At 41.7% G+C, this 18,989-nt stretch overlaps 2 protein-coding genes across 2 annotated transcripts in view; one reads left to right on the top strand and one right to left on the bottom strand.

Moving 5' to 3' along the window:
• The first annotated feature begins 368 nt into the window (after positions 1 to 368).
• On the top strand, positions 369 to 2,581 carry LOC105669476 (TIP41-like protein). Its single transcript, XM_012362461.2, has 6 exons — positions 369 to 565; positions 793 to 974; positions 1,067 to 1,246; positions 1,366 to 1,588; positions 1,672 to 1,830; positions 2,144 to 2,581. The coding sequence occupies exons 2-6, from the start codon at positions 796 to 798 to the stop codon at positions 2,342 to 2,344; spliced, it is 942 nt and encodes a 313-aa protein (XP_012217884.1). The 5' UTR covers positions 369 to 565; positions 793 to 795; the 3' UTR covers positions 2,345 to 2,581.
• Positions 2,582 to 6,629: 4,048 nt separating this feature from the next.
• The window catches only part of sty (sprouty), a gene marked incomplete at its 5' end in the record, with an annotated part of 33,049 nt that continues 20,689 nt past the window's right edge, over positions 6,630 to 18,989 (bottom strand). Inside the window, one exon of the mRNA XM_012362470.2 lies at positions 6,630 to 11,938. Coding sequence (XP_012217893.2) covers positions 10,035 to 11,938 — 1,904 coding nt within the window. The remainder of the gene's footprint in view (positions 11,939 to 18,989) is intronic.

Below are 18,989 nucleotides of genomic sequence, written 5' to 3'. Positions count from 1 at the left end.
AGGAAATGGACCAGTCAATTTCCTTATGCATATGTTTATACGACTGCAAGTTTGTCTGGATAGGCTCTTATGCGTATGCCTTATGTAAAAGTCTGTGCTCCGGCCTTAAAGTTTGTTCGTGCGCAATGCTACAACATGCTCCTACTCGCTTCAATATGCTCCAATCTATAGTATTACGTTACTACAGATTGGAGCGTATTGGAGCGAGTAAGAGCATGTATAGCATTAGGTCTGTTCTTTATAGCTGAACTGGCTGCACTAGTTCAGAGTTTATCTTTCTCCTTCCAATGTGGAGGGAAAAAGATAAACTCTGAACTAGTGCAGCCAGTTTAGTTATAAAGAACAAACCAATTGTGACGCGACAAACTTTTAAAGTAAGTTTGGAGCACTTCAGTTATTACTTAGCCCATGGTGTTAAAGTCATTTTACACAGCTGTTCCACAACATAGATAACCTAAAACCGATTAACATAACGCAAATAAAAACCAGCATAGATTGAAATACTGATGTTTCTTAAAAACTTTCTTTTATTCATTATAAAAACTGAGTTTTCCTTTTCGGTGCAGTAAGTACAAGACAAATACTTTATTAACTTTGGTAACATTGTAATAATTATTAATTCGGTACTTATATATACATGTCTAATATGTAATTGTTATCTTATTATTATGTAAAAGAATGTTGAAAATAAAAATTTATTCTAAATATCTAATTATTTAGTTTCTAGATTTAGATTTCTACTTTAATCTATGTCAAGTCAGATTTTCTTAACAAAAGTCTTTTCACTTTTAGACTATGACGACTATAAAAGTGCACGGTGGTATTGACATTTTAAGGCTGCCAGTGAACGAAGAGGAACATGTTTGCCCTCCATGGCGTATCAAGTATACGCAATCTCATATACTTCATTCTAAGTGCTCCAAAAGTGAAAACGGTTGTGGTTCCGAAGATGCAAGCACCTGCCAATTTTGCATGTATATAATTTGTTAAGTGTTAACTTGTATATTGTAATATTTAATACAAATACTCAGAAATTATATTTAAAAATGCAATTCTTAATTTTTAGGTATAGTAACACATTAGAATTGCCACATATGCCAGATATGGTATTTCCTAATAATGTGCTGTCTTTGGTACATCAGGATGGACCATCACTGAAGTTCAATGCTTTAGATGCTCTGAAATATGTTTCCAATGGCAAAATTAATGTGCAGCTTGCTTGTGCAGAAGCGTGGAAAGAATCTAGGTATATGAAACTATATATGCTTTTTTTAATAATTACTAATAAAGTATTTAAATATTATGTTGTTACTAATAAAATAATTAAATATTATATATAAATTTTCTATTCATATATATCAACAGATCGGAAAGCAGCGAATATCTGGAAGAAAAAGTAAAGCCTTTTGATTGGACATTTACTACTGATTATACTGGTACAACGTGTGGCTTTGAATTGGAAGAAACAAATGAGAGAATTGATGTGGATAAATTAAGGCAGAGAGATAAGATTCTGTTTTATCATGATTTAACACTGTTTGAAGACGAACTTCATGACAATGGTATTGCAGTGAGTTCAGTGAAAATTGTAAGTTATTTTATAATGAATAACTTTGTGATGACATATGTGTAATGAAATTAATTTGGTCCTTTGATCAAATTTTTGTGCAGAGGGTTATGCCCAGCAGTTTCTTTATATTATTGCGATATTTTTTGAGAATTGATAATGTGATGCTAAGAATAAATGATACTCGTGTTTATCATGAATTTGGTAAAGATCATTTATTACGTGAGTTTACATCACGGGAAGCTAAAGTTCAAGACATTAAAGTAAGTAAAAGTCATTAAAGTAAGTAAAAAGACATAACTATTTTCAAGTTTTAAATGTTTAAGATATTACCAGCATAATCATTTTTGAGTATATGAAAGTACTAATTAAAGTCAATGTTAAAACATTTTATTAACATCTAATATTAACATTAATTATTATAACTTTGGATATTATTACCAGTCATTGTTTAAAACTGATAAGTGATTAATAAAGAATTTTTTTAATATACTACTACAAATAATATATTCTAATTTGTTATATTACTATGAAAATTTAATATATTAAAATAAAAAAAAAATGTTATATTTTTAGGTTCCACCACCACTCTTCCTAGAACCAAGTAAAATAGCACCCCATTTACCATTAATTACAAGTCATTATCACAAATTGATAATACCTGATATAAAAAAAGAAGCCAAATTGAATGAAGATACAACTGCGCAAAGTAAAAGTACGGCTGAAAAAACAATAACGCAATCCAATGAACACACAGCAGACAGTTCTATCACTTAAGGTTTGTGCCCAAATTTCTGTGTTACGTAAAACGTTCTCTTGATGAACATATGTAATTAAAAATTAGAAACGCAAAAGAATTATATTACTTTTATGTGAAATCTATTTAAATATCAAGATTCTGTAAATTTCAGTCTGATTTCAGTCTTATCATGATTGTCGTTTTAATATAACGTAATTTCCTTATTTGATTTATAATAAAGATTTTTAAATAAAAAATTGAATTAACTTGTTCAATGATTGTGATATGATTTTTAAGTGGTGTGTTATGACCTTTAATCTTGAACACGAAAAGTCATATTTAAGTGACAAAGAAATAGAAAAATAGCAAAACAGGAAATGAGAAATTTATTTTATTAAATACTCAAATTAATAATCGTACATAATTTTTAATCATTCTAAAACTTACCTTATTACATTTTAATTCTACCAGTTTGTAAAATCTATTTAAATATTTGTACTTATAAATAAGAGGAATGTCATTTTTAACGGTTATCATTGTTATATATTTCCCTACAAATAAATAATAAATAATAATAAATTCCAACAAATAAAATAAATTTTTTAAAATATTTTGTAATGCAATCACTTTATTTAAATAAAACATTCGGATTATTCTTAACATTTAATTTTATAAAATACTAAATTATCAACTGATTCTTATATTTGAATAAAGATGTATTAAAATTTCAGTCAAAGAAAGCATTTTAGTAATCAGATAAATTAAATAATCAATTCCTCTTTCAGCAAACTCAAATTTCTCTTGTCGAAAAGGTAATATCTCAGTCAAGTCGGGATCTGTCCATCGTTCCCTGGTATGGCTTGACCTTCAGAAGGTCACGCCTATTGCACGTAACTCACATACCAGAAATCCTCTGCGTTCCATTTCATAAATTCCTCTTCATAAATTCAAGTTAGCGGAAAGACCTTTCGTTAATACGCCATTCTCCACGCTAAAAATTTTGTAAAAAAAAAACTTGCATGTTTATACGAATTAACCGGTCGAATTTAAAGAAGGACATTGATTGTAAACTCACGAATGTTAAAGAAAGTGTAACTGTGTCTTAAGTAAGACTTTTGACTAGATTCTGTATGAAAGCTTCAAGCGACATATTTCGCCATCACCGTCGTATCTTCTCTCCCTACAACCAAGTAGAAAATAAATATCAAAGGGAAAAGAGAAAGGAAAGAGACTGAGAGGACCGATCGGCTTTTGGGCTGGGCCGCCTTCCATCGCACGGTGGTGTTTATTCGCGAACGCAAAAAACTTGGTTGAATTCCATCGTATAGGTTGGCGGAGAGGCGAGGAAAGAGAGGAGAACGAAGAAGGAGGGAAGGCGGAGCGAGCGGCGCGAGTGAAGAGAAGGAAGAGACGCAACAAGAGCAAGAAGCGAAGAGGTCGTCGACGACAGCAATCTCTCGTGAGTAGGCTTATCCCATTGCCTCCATCCCACCTTATAGCGCTCTCACACGCTACCAGCGGCTGTGCGTAGGTGTTTCCGGCCGGCTGAAGAAGCACGGCCGTCGTCTGCGCCCGTCGATCCAGAGGAAGACGGCCGAACCGTGATAGAGAGAGAGAGAGAGAGAGAGGGAAAGGAAGAAAGAGACAGAATAACGACGAGGTGGTAGCTAGAATGGTATAGGAAGAGAGCTAGAAAGATAGAGAGCGAGAGAGAGAGAGAGAGAGAGACAGAGAACATTCGGCCGGAAGCAGTTACTCGCGCGATGCAACGAAAATATCAGGGCGTCCGTTTCGCAATAGGTCTGCCCGCGTCCGCCCGGAGTTTAATATAGAACACTCGCGGCCGGTCCCGTCGCGAAAACACGCTGACGTCGACCGTGTGCGAATTCCTCCTCTCTCTTTCTCTCTCTCTCTCTCTCGCTCGCTCGCTCGCTCGCTCCCGTTCTCCGTTTCGGTCTGCCCAAGAAAAACGTCTCCTTCTTTCCGCTCAGCCGTCGTGACTCCCGGCCTTCTTCTTCTTCTTCCTCCCTTCGGTTGGACGCGCGCAACGCGGTCCCCTAAAATTAGGTCCGTGTCCACTCGCTCGGCGCACTGTCGCGTCGCTGCGGGTGACATCCGCAAGAGCTGAGAGCCGGACTTGTCGAAGGTCTTTGTCCGTGACAGTGGTGTACTCGTGGCGGCATGCGGCGACCTTTGAATAGCGGGAACAAGGTGCGCGGCACCGGCGGCCACGTTAGAACGATTCCGCGCCCTTCCGTTCTTCTTAAGTGGGAGAACGACCATCATCGTTTTGTAATCCGAAAGGAGACGGCGACTTGTTTCAGTAATTTGCTTTATTCGCTGGTATCTCGATCATCGTCACTTCAACGATGCTTGAAAACGAAAGAATGGGAAGGCCATGTTATTTCGCGGTTTTTTATTTCGATACCACGAAATGAAAACGGCTAATATCGCTCTCGGTAATTCGAGATCGACAGGAAGCGAAATCTTATATGAATTTCCGAATTTTATTTCAACACTTCGATGTCATTTGACGATGCTAAGGAGCGAAAGAATAGCAACGTTATGTCACCTCGCGGGCTCCTATTTCGACACTTTGAAACCAGATCGATGTCATCCTGCAATTTAGCAATTAAAGAATGAGAACAAAGCATATATATATATATATATATATATATATATATATATATATATATATCATATTTTTTAAATCACGAATGAATATTTACCTCAACAAGATGTAAGAGATTGAAACTAAATAGAAGAAACTTGGAACATTATTTATCCGAGCATAAAATCGCCATCTAAATATTTGTTTTTGCAGTATCTATTTTATTTTTACAATTTTTCTCTTTCCCTCCATTGCTGAAGCATATTTATATCCGAATGCGCACATGCGCAAAAGCTATATAGCGCGTATGTATAGGACAACGCTGCAGAAAGAATAGACCCATTGATAATCACGCGACGACTCCCACGTTTTATTCGAGCCCGTCAATTGGGACGAGTGGAGGGGGTCCGCCCGTATGATTTTTACGGTATCTCGACATCGCGCTTTAAACGCGGAAATCCATTGTCGACGTCCCTCGTAATGCCTTGATGTCTTTTGACATGCTTAACGAGTCGCTAAGAGAGGGCAATCTTCCGTTGTTGCTGCGTTCGTTCAAGCGTGGAGGAAGGGATAAGTAACAGCTCGGCGAGGAACGAAGAGCAGGACGAGATTTTGGAGGGGGGGAGGGAATGGAAGAGGGAAGCCTGGTACTGGCTCCACGAGGCTTCGTGGAAGACGGCGGCGGAGAGACGAAGAAGGAATGTCACTTCCGGTCACATGACACCGCTGGACCAGCCGGCCGCTTTGCTCTCTTCTTATTTTCGGCTCGTCGCGCGCGTCCGGACCTTTCCACGCCCCCTTTCTCTCCTTTTCGTTCCATCTCTCTCCTCGATTAACGCACGGCATCGCAAATCGGTTACGAACGAGACAAACAAACAATGGTCGGACGGCTGTGTTTTTTCGACTTTCGTTAACGAATTCGTTACTGAATGAAAACCTCTGGCGGATAATCTTCAAGACGGTGCGCACCTGCGAATATCTCACTGGAATACTGACTATTGTAAAAAGTGCCGCTGTTAAAATAGTTGATAAAAAACGCAAGAGAAGTAACAAGGGAGATGTTTCATCCGTTAGAGTTAATTTTCGCGTCGTTTTTACGGAAATCTAATATTGGAGGTGAAAATTTGCCTTAAAGAATATCCATTTTGACTTGAGCGAAGAATTAATTTTCACGTTAACGGGTAGAATGCGCAATGCACTTATCTCAGTATCTTGTTTCGAGTTTGTCTCTTGGGGTAATTATTAACCACGCTCGCGCGTAGTATAAGATGTTGTATAATCCTGCCGTTAACACTTCTTAACAACCGCTATCTCGATTTTATCCCTCTATCGAAGGACTCGCAGCCGCAATGAATATTACGGCAAAACTGCGTCGTGCGCCCATCCCTCCCCCCGCCTCTCTCCCGGGCTAACGGGCTTACATCCGTTCGCTTTCTTCGCCGCGCGCCGTGGTGCATTCAATTGCCCGCTAATGATGATCTGGGACTTCTCTGGTAACGATCGTCTTATCGATCGGCTGCAAAGCAAATACGCAGAAATGAACTCCCGATGCGTCGTAACAGTCGACAGCGAAAGACTTTTCGCGTCGGGAACGCTTTATCCGAAATCTAATCTTAGTATGTCATTGTAGCTGCGTAGCTCTGAAAGAACGGAGAAAGATCTTAATCTAAAGAATCGAATTGTCGGGATAGTTAAATACTTTCACGATAGACTTCTGCGAACATGCTGAATATATAAATGCACAAGTATATACATAGTTTATGCATGTATATATATATGTATATATATATATATGTATATATATATTTACAAGACATATACAGATCGTATAGACTTAATGTTAATAAAAACTTGTTTTTTTCGCTTGGCGAAACACATCCGCATGCGCGCGTACGATCACACACCCACATACAATATACACAGCATACACACAGGCATGCCCGCGTTCCATTCACGCCTTCATATGCTTTCACGGTTTCGCTAGTCGATCGGTGCGCAATCACATTGTCCTCGAACGTCTATGCTTGGATCGCGGTTTCGAATCGGGTCGAACATAAATCTCGTTCATCTCCCCGATCAACGCACATTAAAGGAAAAAAAGAAACGTGAGATAGAATATTACATTGTTATGCCTAATATATAAATCTCGATTTATCTAAAAGTAGATTGAGTTAAAATCGAAAAGAAAAAAAAAAAAAATAGAATCGGATAAGTTATGATTAAAATTGGTCGCTCGAGACCTAAAAATCTGTCGAAGAATGCTTATGTCGATCGAGACATTCGTTCGTTCATTCTTTCTCGCTTTGAATTCTGTAAGAAACGTTCTCTGAAAATGATTGTTATCATTAACGGCTTGCGAATCGCGAAACGACAAAAGGCTATTAATCGTCGACATTCGGTTTTCTCTCGTCACATTCGTCGTACATTAAAAACCTCATCATGTTTTCTAACAATGTTCAACACTGAGGCCATAACGCTCCTTTCGTGCTTTCCTTCCTCTATCACGTCCGTACTGGTCTTATTATTCTCGTTGTCTTAACGCCCGCCCTTCGCAAGAAAGGTGAGCGAGTTATCGAGAGAGAGAGGAAGAGAGAAAAGAAGGAGAGAGAAAGAGAGAGAGAGAGAGAGAGAGAATATCGAGTTATCGTTCGAGATAAAAATTGCGTTCGCAAACGATTCTATCGCCCTCGTTCATTTATGTACACGCATACACGTACTTACGTGCTACTTGCTACTAGTTGTGTATGATTCCAAAATATGTTTGCTTATATACGAAATATACTTTTTGCTCAACGTTTCGATCGGATGAACATATTGTTTTTCTCAGATAATATCGACCAAACTATCCTCGCACAATCTTCTAGTTACAATATTTCGTCGCAATCTTCTGTAAATATTCGAACCAAAAAAAAAAATATGGAAGAATATTTCATAGCAAGATTGAAAGTAAGAAAAAGACGTATTGGAAATCGGAGTAAAATTACGTGGAGTAATGCGAATAATTTTTTACTTTATTCCCACTATTGCAGATAATTTCACTTCGAGGAAGCGTGTGTCAAATTAAGATCATACAACGATAGTTTGCTTGAATCGCGTGCTTTCTCTCCCATCAGTCCGCACGACATCGCTTCTCAATTCGGTCTTCGTCCATTTTTGATTATTTATCCATGCAATCGGCCCAGTTACATCCGGAACATTCGCTTACACACAATCATACACCCACGTCTTGCGCTGAAATGCTAAAACCATGCGAGCCATGCAATTCCACTTGGATCGATTGCTTTCGATTTGCGCGAGGCTACTCCCTTCGAGGAATATCGCTGAAAGAGAATCAGTCGTCGTATACGAATATTCTATCGATCGACCAGCGCAGACGAGTTTTAAATGGAGAAAAATCACCGGCGCGCAACAATATTATTTAACACTAGAATCGTTGTACTTTTCGCTGTCAACACTGTCGTCTTTCATCTCTTGATCCTCAAAAATGATGAAAAACACAAAACTGTGAATTTTCTTCAAGTAATCTTACGCTTTCGATAAAAAATTCATACTTTCACACGTGTATAGCAGTTTGAATTTTTTAAACTTGGTGATTCTAGTGTTAAATCACGCACCAGTCGCACATACGTGTCGCGCTATCTGATGCTTCTCGAGAGAAAGAAAGAGAAAAAACTTGGTTTGTGATTTATCGGCGAGGTAAGCGAATGCGAATTCAGCTGCAATTTTACCGATCTCCAATCTCTATTTATAGCGAAACGAAATTATCGCCGAGCCGGCGAACGGGGATGAGGGGAAAGGGCTCCCTCTTTCTCGCGTCTCCACTCCCGCGCGTACACGCCGCATGGCCCATTCTTAAAAGACAAATGCTAACTGAGAAAAGAACGCACGCAGGACTAGATAATACTGGAGAAAACGAAATGGAAATGCGAGACCTCTCGCCACGATCTGTACCCTCGTCCCCCTCCCCCCACCTTCTTGATATAAATCTATTTTCAACCAATATGGCTCTTTTGTAACGCGCTTTCGACGCCACTATCTGTAAATGTTACGCGAAATGTGTCACGTGACGTACAGCGCACAAATTCCCCTCCCCCCCCCCCCCCCCTCTCTCTCTTTTTCTGCTCGCTATTCCTTCTAGCGTCGGAAAATTTTTATCGCGGTCCTCACTCAGCAGTCATATTGGTCCATGTGCACGCGTCATTGGTACATTTTGCTCTTTATGCTCCCTTCATTGTTCTATTCATTGTCTTTCGCTCTATCATGAACCATACACTTAGCGTTACAGCCGCAAATAAATTAACCGTAGAAAAGTTTGTTCTTTATACAAACGTAATATACAATATACATTTCTATCTATCTATATATATTTATGTATTTATATATATAATATATTTTAGTTTTTTTTATTTACTCTCTCTGTGTATGCAATTCCCCCCCCCCCCTTCCCCTTCGCTACGGACCCCCGGATATATTACCATTCGTTCGATTTCGCTCGGCGCGTGGTACAATGCGTATAATTCATTATGTATAGAGTTATCTATGCGTAAATGGTATGTCTGGACGATACGCTTAATTCGCGTACCTCGTTTTTCTCTACCGTTTTCGCCACACAACGCGCATGCAACCCACAAAACACAAACATACAGGTTCTCGCTCCTTTACATACTTTTCTCCCCCCCTCCTCTCTCTCTCTCTCTTTCATATACAGGTTCTCGCTCTCTTTTTCGCGCACCAACACGCACACACACGCACGCTTTTCGTTCGTGGAAGAATAATAAATAAAGACATTCGCGACGTCAAACGTACAGGTTCGTCAAGATCCGATATTGTTCTCCTCGACTTAAATGCAACTCTTGTACTTGATGCAATTCACTTTTGCTCCCTCTGATCCCACACACGCACACACACCCACATCCACACACACACACACACATACGCACACACGCGCGCGCATGCACACGCGCGCGCGCACGCATACACACACACACATACGCACACACATACGCTGTCCGACACGTCCGTTAAAACGGTCTCTCCTGTTTCCAGGCTAACTCGATCCGATCACCGATCACATAGAGGACACGCGACGTACTCCTCCGGCAGACAAGTTCCCTCGCTCAGAGCTCCGGCGTGACTGGATCCAACAGCCTCTTCTCCGGATCCCTCGAGTCCCCGATGTCGCTAGAGATGGGATGATGCCTGCCGCTGATCGTACTGGGATTGCATCGGCAACCTTGCGCGGCGTGACGCGTGTGACATGCCTCGCAGATGGTGACACAGCCGCGGAGCGGCCAGTAGCACAACAGACAAGGCATTATAAGTGTGAGGGCGCCCAGACAAGCCCACCTGGATGCCGTGCGGTTGCCGGTGCAGGAACACGGTTCGTCCGCGCAATTTGTCGCCACGTCCTCGCCATCTACATCGCCGGCGACGGCGCCGCCGCTGCCACCGTCCACGCAGTGGTAGAAGAGACCCTTGACGCAGCACAAACAGGACGCGTAGTCCAGGACGGTCTCAGCCGAGCAGAGGCACGTGTTATTACAGAGCCACTTGCTGGGTAGCGGGGGTGGCTCCCGACACGACTCGCAACGGCATCTTCGACAGAAGTCGCATATGATGGACAGGCTGGTCGAGTCCCTCGTGCCGAGAGTATTGGCCGGCTCTTTCGTGAAGGACACCGGCTGTTTCGTCACGGCATTCACCGCCGCCGCGTTCTCCAGCGGGACGACGGAAGAAATGTCGGTTGCCGCGCTGTGTAAACCCTGATTCCTCGCGCGGCCGCGCGTCCAATGAGTAGGCACCACCGCGTCCTCGTGACCCCGATGATGGTGATGATGGTGATGGTGATGGTGATGATGATGCCTCCTCTCGTTCTTCAGACAGTCGCCGACGGTCTTGTTATCCGTGTCGAGGTGTCGATCCTGCTGATTGCAGCACGAGTGCTTGAACGGCGCCTCGACGTACTCGTTGATGGTCCTCTCGCCGTCCGGTCGCGGCGCGGCGAGGGTCACTTCGCCGACCGGACTTCTCGGCGACGACGCGATCGTCGTCGCATCCGTCGACAATGGCGACAACAGGCTCCTGGAATTTGCGTCGCCCGGTGACGACGCGTCCGCGTTCTGCGGACGACGCAGGGACGACCTGCTCCGGAAGGAACTCGATAATGGGGTCAGAGGCATAGTGAGGGGCGCTACCCGGAACGTAGGCGTGCCGGGCGCCGACATAGTCCTCGCGCTCGACGCCGACGGGGGCGGGGGTGGCGGCGGAACGGACGGCACCGACGTCGCCACGTGTACGAGCGGTAACCGCGGCGGCGGAAACGGTCGACTATGATCGTGTACCCGCGAATCCGCGCTTTCGCCGACGCCGACACAGTCATCGTTGCCGGCGACCAAACAACCGTCGGCGACCGCACCCGCGGCAATGTTCGTTCGCGAGAAAAGAGGCCGCGAGGGCGGCGGTATCGCATTGTTACGCGACATCGGCCAACCGCTCAGTTCAAAACGACCAGCTACTCCTGGGCTCGCTGGCGTCTGCGGATGACGCCGCTGCCAAAGATCCTGACACTGCTGCTGCTGCTGCTGATGCTCCACCTTCTTCGTCGCCTCCAGCTCCTGCCTCTCCTCGATCCGTTGCTCAAGACGGACACCAGCCACGCTGGCTGGTCCCCTGACTCCTCGATCCGCTGCGGAGAACAATCCTCCTGATGCGTTTGTTGCCGTTGCCGTTGCTGCTGCTGCTGCTGCTGCTGACAATGACGGTGACGATACTGCGGCACGACTACCCGTCCAAACCGGTGTCGTCCGCTCGCTAGCCCATCGTTCGACGGTCGTCGACGGTGTATCTGGACCCGATGGACGCTGATTTGACGTTGGGATAAGTGTCGCCTCGGTAATCCGCACTGCCCAGCCCGCGCGAGGTGGTGGCACTCTCGACGAGAGCGTTCCATTAGCGAGGATGGGGCTTGGTAATGCTCCGCGTCCGCTTCCTCTCGCCCTCGCGACACGCGCTTCATCCCCACCTAAAACCACCGCAACCAAAACATTGTGTTACATTCGGATATTCTCCATATAGGTGCAATGCGTAAGCCGCTGTAAGACTGTTTATTCGAGAACCAACGCCATTTTAAAACCAGTATTATTCCGCCAAATATCTCCTCCAAATAGTTGCATCGTAGAAACAATCTTCCAACGTATTCGGATATTGATTACGCCAAGTAATTCACTTCCTTAATTCGATACTTTCCATTTCCTAATAACGGATTTACGAATTGTCGGAAAGCAGAGAAATCGGAGTGGCCGAATTACGGCGACAGGGCTTAGCGAGGCGTCGGGTCGGCACCTACGCGGCCACCAAGAGGTTCGGTTTCTACGTGGGCGAGCGCGGTACGAGTGGGCCGCGGAGTTCTCGATTCGGTGGTCACCAGCCCACTCGCAGCGCCTACGGTGTGGAAGAGAGCCTTGTTCGAGCACGATCGATCGCGTCCTCGAGACGAGCGTGTGGCGCTTTTACTTTGACTTGACGTGAAATTCCGTGCTTTCCATTCGGTTTCTTTCAACATTGTCGACGGATAAATCAGAAACGAATCGGCTAGATTGAATGATATTACGCTTGTCGTCTTATTCGCGTGTCATCGAGCGAGATTTATGAACTAATTTTTAATTTGAGCAATAATTGATATTTGTAGAAAAAATGCAAGCGTGTGAGAATTAAGAATTTACAAAGATGAAAGGTGAAATAAAAAATTTTGAGATAAACAACTCCACGATTAAGAGTTCAAAGTTGAAAGAGTCGAGCGTTACTTGCCACGAGCAAACTCTTGAATGTTCTACTCGCTGAGAGCCACTCCCGAGTTACGTACGTACGCGCGAACCTGCATTCGAAATTATGTTGTTGCATCGATTATACGCCATCAGATATGTGTGCGTGCGTCGCGTTTGCTCATTCACCTGAGTCGCGGCGTTTCAGCGGCGTTTCAGCGGCGTAATCGAAGAACAGCGTAGTTGGATTTAAGCGCGGTAACGGGCTCTTAGCGCGTTCAACTTTCAAGTCGCGTTTATTGTGCGTTCTGAGAATCGCGTGCATATCGAGATCATTAATCGTGGATGTTCCACGAGTTTCCTTCGGTTTCGTTTTATCAATCCGCTCTACTTGGTCGTCCTTCTGAGGCGGCGCGCGTGCGCATGTTTCGAGCTCAACACGATTATATCGATCTCATTCGAAATCTCGGGAGCACCGGTTCCGCTATCTCTTGGATCGGATTTAACGTTTTATTTACATTACCGCGCACTCGTAACCGCACGATATGTTTTATCACCGCAGCAATGAGTACATACCTCGAGTATATTTGAGCGCGCGGCTGACTCTTTAAGAATTCCTACAGCGAAATATTTTAAATCGTGGGAAGATCTCCGCTCACTACGGATTCAATTCAATATTTCGCTATAGCGAAAAAATAAATCCTTAAAGAAACGCAAATATGTCTTGATCCAAAAATATTTTATCCTTAGAATAGCGCTTAAGAAATTAGCTAATGGCTAGAGAAAAAAACTTATTTTGTTAAATTAATCTTAACAAGCTTCTATCAATTTTTCTATTGGTGGTCTTGTTGTCGATGATTCTATCTGAAATGTCTGTAATTCTTGTGCGATTGATTTATTTTATCTGAAGAAACGCTTACCTAAAATAATTTTTAATTCGGGATCCTCGGAATATATGAATACTTCACGTACCATTTTAACTATTGCATATATTTCATATTATGTTATAACTGACGGAACTACATTATATATATATTTTTTCTAACAATATAATTTAATACTAATTTTATCATTGATTAAATTAAAACTGATGTAAATTTGCATTTATTTATAACCAACACTGACTAGATAGTTCTAAAATAACATCCATTGTCCAATATAAATGGCAAATTGTCGAAACGAAGAAATTTCTCATCCAGTAGTAATAAAATTTATTATCATTGGAGTTATTTCAGTTTCTTATTTTTTACTATTTATATCAAGTCTTTATCACTATGGAATAAAAATTTATCTAATAATGCAACAGCTAGATTACAAAAACTGATCATAAATTTCAGCTAGTAATCAGCTATATTCTAAAAATTTTATTTAGCTATACTAGCTTGCTACTAGTCATTATATAAGATCGGCTAGTCTAATTTCTACTCGGGTATGATTTGTAAAACGATTTTCAGCTGTGTGCGTATGAGCCCGGTCTGTCGCCTGACAGCTCTGCTGGCGCGAAAACAAGTGAGCTTCGAATGTAAGCGAAGCTCTCGAGTAATTTTCAATGTAATTTTTAATCCAAGATTAAATAGCTTTCGAATTATGTGATTATTATAACCGTATAACGGTTTTAGAAACAAGAATACCATCTTGAGGACAAAATATATTCCACACAAATCTATCTATTAATGATGCGAGTGAACATTTGTAGCTGAAGAGAGCATTCCATACTCAAATAAAGGCAAATAGCGTTCAAGAATAAAAATATACATGAGTTAAGAATTCATTTTTTCTGTATACGAGAACAATCAATCTTACTATCATTTAAAAACGCATATAGAGAAATATTTTTTTATATACACGGAATTATGCTTTACAACGGTGGCAATTTTCAAGAATCATAAATCTCACAAAATCCGGGTTTTTTAGAATGAAAGCTTTAACTCATTATGAAATAATTTTTCTCTGAAATTATTCTTAATTCGATTAAAAAAATGATCTTGAGAGATGTTTTACAATTCATAATCGTCTTAAAATTTGATTTAGATCTTTGCGAGGACAAGCTATTCAAACGCTAGACGATGTCAATAGCAGTTCTCGCCCGTTGCAAAACGGCGTCGAGCGATCGTAGTGAGAAACAGGCGGGCCATTCAGAAAGGGTGCGCTCGGAGTGGAATGTGCGGGCCGGCTATCGTCGACCGACTGCCATAGGTCAAAGCTTTTAGCCGCTCCGCACGTCGACCATCCGCGCCATGCAGATAAGACGAGCATTTCGCGAGCGAGCGCGAGAAAGCGGCCGGTGCGCGACGATTGATTTGCCTCAATTGTACGATTGTACGATCGGAGATGCCGTTATAATTTCGCTAAAATTAACATTTGAGGTTACGCAAAAATATATTTCGTTAAAAAAAAAACCGCATTGATTGACTCCAAGTACTTGCACTGATATAAATAATGAAATTTATTATGATGCTTATAAGTACATATTGAATGTTATGTTGAATATAATAAATTTAGAAAATTAATTTCGCTTTTGCGTGCCCTGAAAGTTTCGTGTAACGATTAAACATTCATAATGCTCATATTTATTATTTGGAAATTTTTAACACAACCTCTCAGGATTTCAAAAACGGTATTCTGGCCTATCAGCTTCGAGAATTCTCTCGGTAACAATTAAACGGATATCGAATCGATTGTGAATCGTGCTGAAGCATGAAAGAAGTTCGTAGAAAATTTCCGGTAAATGAATCGATGACGGAATGATGATTGTGCGGATAACATCCGCGTGCCGCACGTTTATCGGATTACTAATACGCGGATATTGTTACATTGTACAAAAAAAGCAAAGATATCACTTCACGGCACTTTTAAGACTCATAAATTATTATAAGCCAAATTTTTAATCGTTAAATAATCAAACAATTATTTCTGAAAAAAAATATTTTTCTATAGAATATTATTGTTTGTGTTTTTTCTTTTTAGTTTCGTCCTAAATTTACACATATCATGTGTATATATTTTTTACAATAATGTAAATAATTACAACCCTATAAAAAAAATTAATTTATAATAGCAAATCGCATACATCTTTTTTTTATAAATTAGACACGAGGATAATTCTACTGACACATGGAGTTATGCGAATATTATTCATAAGCTGATATATATTCATGAACCAAGTATTTTCTAATTTTAAGTCCGAGCGAAGCGAAAAGCGTGATATTATGTGAATGCACGCGCACGAGTTAGCACCATCGCGCGGCATAAACAGTTTTTAACGCTAGTCGGAAACGTCCACGATAAGACCGGATAAGTCCTTCCTCCGATATCGGTTTCCTCTGCGGTCTAGATATGTATAACCAGCGAACCGTAGCACTAACAAGTTATGATTATGCACAGACAGAAAAAGTCTAAGAAGAGAGATAAGAATTTTGGTATATTTACGAAATATAATTTTCGACTATGAACCATAATAATTCTCATGGAGCGATATTATCACGAAATTTTGTAAACCGCGAAAAATCCGACAGACGTGATAAACTATCCAGTCTCAAGCGAAATAGGTCAAAGCATAATTCGCAAGAAATATCACAAGTTTGAATCGAAAATATTACGTAAACGTGGTATAAAAAAAATATAAAATCTTAGAAAATCTCATAGATTAAAATATCTAATTCATTTACAGCAATATCTAAAATTTTGCAAATAACTTTGCAAACTACAAACTTTTAAACAGGATAAAAAATGTGTAAATCAATTTTAAACATGTTGAAAAATTGTAAAAGTTTAAAATGCAGAAGCGAGGACAAAAACTATTGTCTACAAAGAATTATGTGTGTGTAAAGCTATATTATAAATTTCATAAAATTGCGTTTCAATGCAGATTATATACTTATAGTGCATACTTATGAGATTAAGGTGGGCCTTATGGATGCATGGATTCGCTCTGTTTATACGTCCGAGCCTGTTATTTGTCATCGAGATTAGTCAACGGCTAGAACGTCGCATAAAGCTCCTTTGATACGAGCTTATGAATCTCGACGTTTAATATAGTGGCTTTTAATTCCGTTCGGAAACGAGTGCGATAAGACCGGATACGGTTCTTCCTCTCGTTATCTGTTTCCTCCGCGTTTCAGATTCATAGGCAGCATGATCCGCTAACGAGTTTCAATTACGCACGAAGATAACGTACGTCTTTCTTTTGCACGCCAGTCGCTATTGCGTGCATAAAATTGCGTTGCACGTAAAAACTCGCGGAATCTGTAAATTCGCAGATTGCCCTCTTGTTACGCATATTATAATTAGAATTAAGCACGTTCGAAACAAATCAGTTGTTGATTTTAATTTTCATCCTCGTCATATGACACCGTCGTCGTACGACACTGAGACTTTGGTGACTAATTGTAAGTTTTATAGATTCTAGGAAGCACCGATGTGTGTGTGTGTGTGTCAATTAACAATATAAGTGGCTCACTAAATTAATAATTTTTAACTAAATATCTCGCTGTACTATTTATTATGTAACTGAGAGTATGATTTAGAATCACATGTCAGACATTAATAGTACTATTTTAGTTACAATGTACATCGTAAAATAATTAACGAGCTAATTAATTAACATGTCTTCATTTATTTTAAAACTAACTTCACACCTTGGAAACCTCTGTATATGTACAACTTTACAGTCCCAACTTCGATATTAGCGGATGTAGACATCCGGTCTATAAATAGCGATAATGAATTGATCGCGCGAGAAAAATAGAGAGAGAAAAAACCTAGTTATTTATTAAGCCTAGCTATTTATTTAAAAAATGCTAATAGATTGATATTTTGATCGTTGTCGACTGGTTTATCAGACGTATTAATTAGCGGGTTCGGCAAACTTGTAACTCATCCAATTGTAATTAATCACACATTTCTCGGATTTATATAGTAAAGAAAAAAAATTGTGAAATTATTTTTCACAATTTGTTCTTTAAGATTAACGTCAACACTATGAAAAAAACTTACTGAGAGTTCATAGGACTAGCGAGCGGCCAGAAAAGAAGGTGGATTCCGCCGTGACCGACGAAACTTGCCGGGAACAGCAGAACACACTCTCACACACAACCACGACGATTTGGAGGGCAAGGGGAACGATCCCGAGGACACCCGCGAGAAAACGTTCCCAAGATCGAGGAGTCCCTTGAATCATCGTCGAAGATTCGGACTGCTGCTTCGAAGCGACGACGGTTGAACCAGCATTCTGTCTCGACGTGACACGGTGACGGCATCGGAGATGAGCCTTCGTCTTCGAGGAAGAGAGAGAGAGAGAGAGAGAGAGAGAGAGAGAGAGAGAGAGAGAAAGAGAGAGAAATCCCAATGGAACTGCGAGTACTCGGACGGGAGTGCGAGAGATCCGCTATTCGCACTTTCGTCCCACGTTCGTATTCTACTTGCACTTGTTCGCCTTCTTGTTTTCGTAATAAGAGACGAAATATCAAAATCTCTTTCGTATAAAAGACGAAATATCAAAATCCTTCACTGCCGTGCGCGAAGCACAAACGGAACTCCATATGCACCGACGTTAGAGTCTCGTGACGGTAATGACATTGCTGTACGACGATCGCTCGCGTCGGATTCTCGCAAAAAACATCGCTTCCGGTCTAGCTGCGAAAATGGACGCACGAGCGAGGTTCACCGTCGGTAGAAATTCGAAGCAATAGCTTGTCTCACCAAAAAAAAGTGACACACGAGAGAGTAACTAAGGAACAACTGCGAAACACACACAACGACCGCCAACGAACGACTGACAATGGGTTTGCCGCGAGCGAATCGAACTGGAAAGGCGGCGGTCGACGGGGTAGGGGGGCGAGCGGGTTAGAGGAGAGGAAGGGGATATAGCGCGCGAAGCAGCGGGACGAAACGTGGGCGGAGAGAGGGGAAAACAGGAAGAGAGACGGTGGGAAGGAAGCCATGAATGGCGACAGTGTGACGCGGGGACAGAGGAGAAACGTGAAAAGAAGTGGTGGGAGGGCGCGAGCGGGAGAGTCGGAGAGGAAGGGGGAAAACTCACTGGGGCGCGTTCGTTCACAGTATGGCGTCGCCATCTGGCGATAACGTGCTCAATGTGCGGGCCGCTCCCGGCCGGCCCGACGCACACGAAGCTTTTTATGAATGGACGGAAGCTATCATTGAAGCTTCGGATTGAATGAAAACATTACCTACGTCGTCACCGCTGTGCGGCACTGCGCCGTCACACGGCGTCGGCGCGACCCGACAGTGACGGCCGCAGTTCGACGAATAAAGGAAGTGGTAGTAGTAGCGGTGCTAGCGATACTGATGATA

Source organism: Linepithema humile, chromosome 2, assembly GCF_040581485.1.
Source record: "Linepithema humile isolate Giens D197 chromosome 2, Lhum_UNIL_v1.0, whole genome shotgun sequence".
NCBI classification, from domain to species: Eukaryota; Metazoa; Arthropoda; class Insecta; order Hymenoptera; family Formicidae; genus Linepithema; species Linepithema humile.
The sequence above is the reverse complement of the archived record's forward strand: the minus strand, read 5'-3'. Positions and strand labels throughout refer to the sequence as shown.

Excerpts from the sequence above, each read along its gene's own strand:
- LOC105669476 (XM_012362461.2), top strand. The coding sequence starts at position 796 with ATGACGACTATAAAAGTGCACGGTGGTATTGACATTTTAAGGCTGCCA. Across the intron at positions 975-1,066 it reads AGCACCTGCCAATTTTGCAT|GTATAGTAACACATTAGAAT; the intron begins GTATATAATTTG and ends CTTAATTTTTAG. Across the intron at positions 1,589-1,671 it reads CAGTGAGTTCAGTGAAAATT|AGGGTTATGCCCAGCAGTTT; the intron begins GTAAGTTATTTT and ends ATTTTTGTGCAG.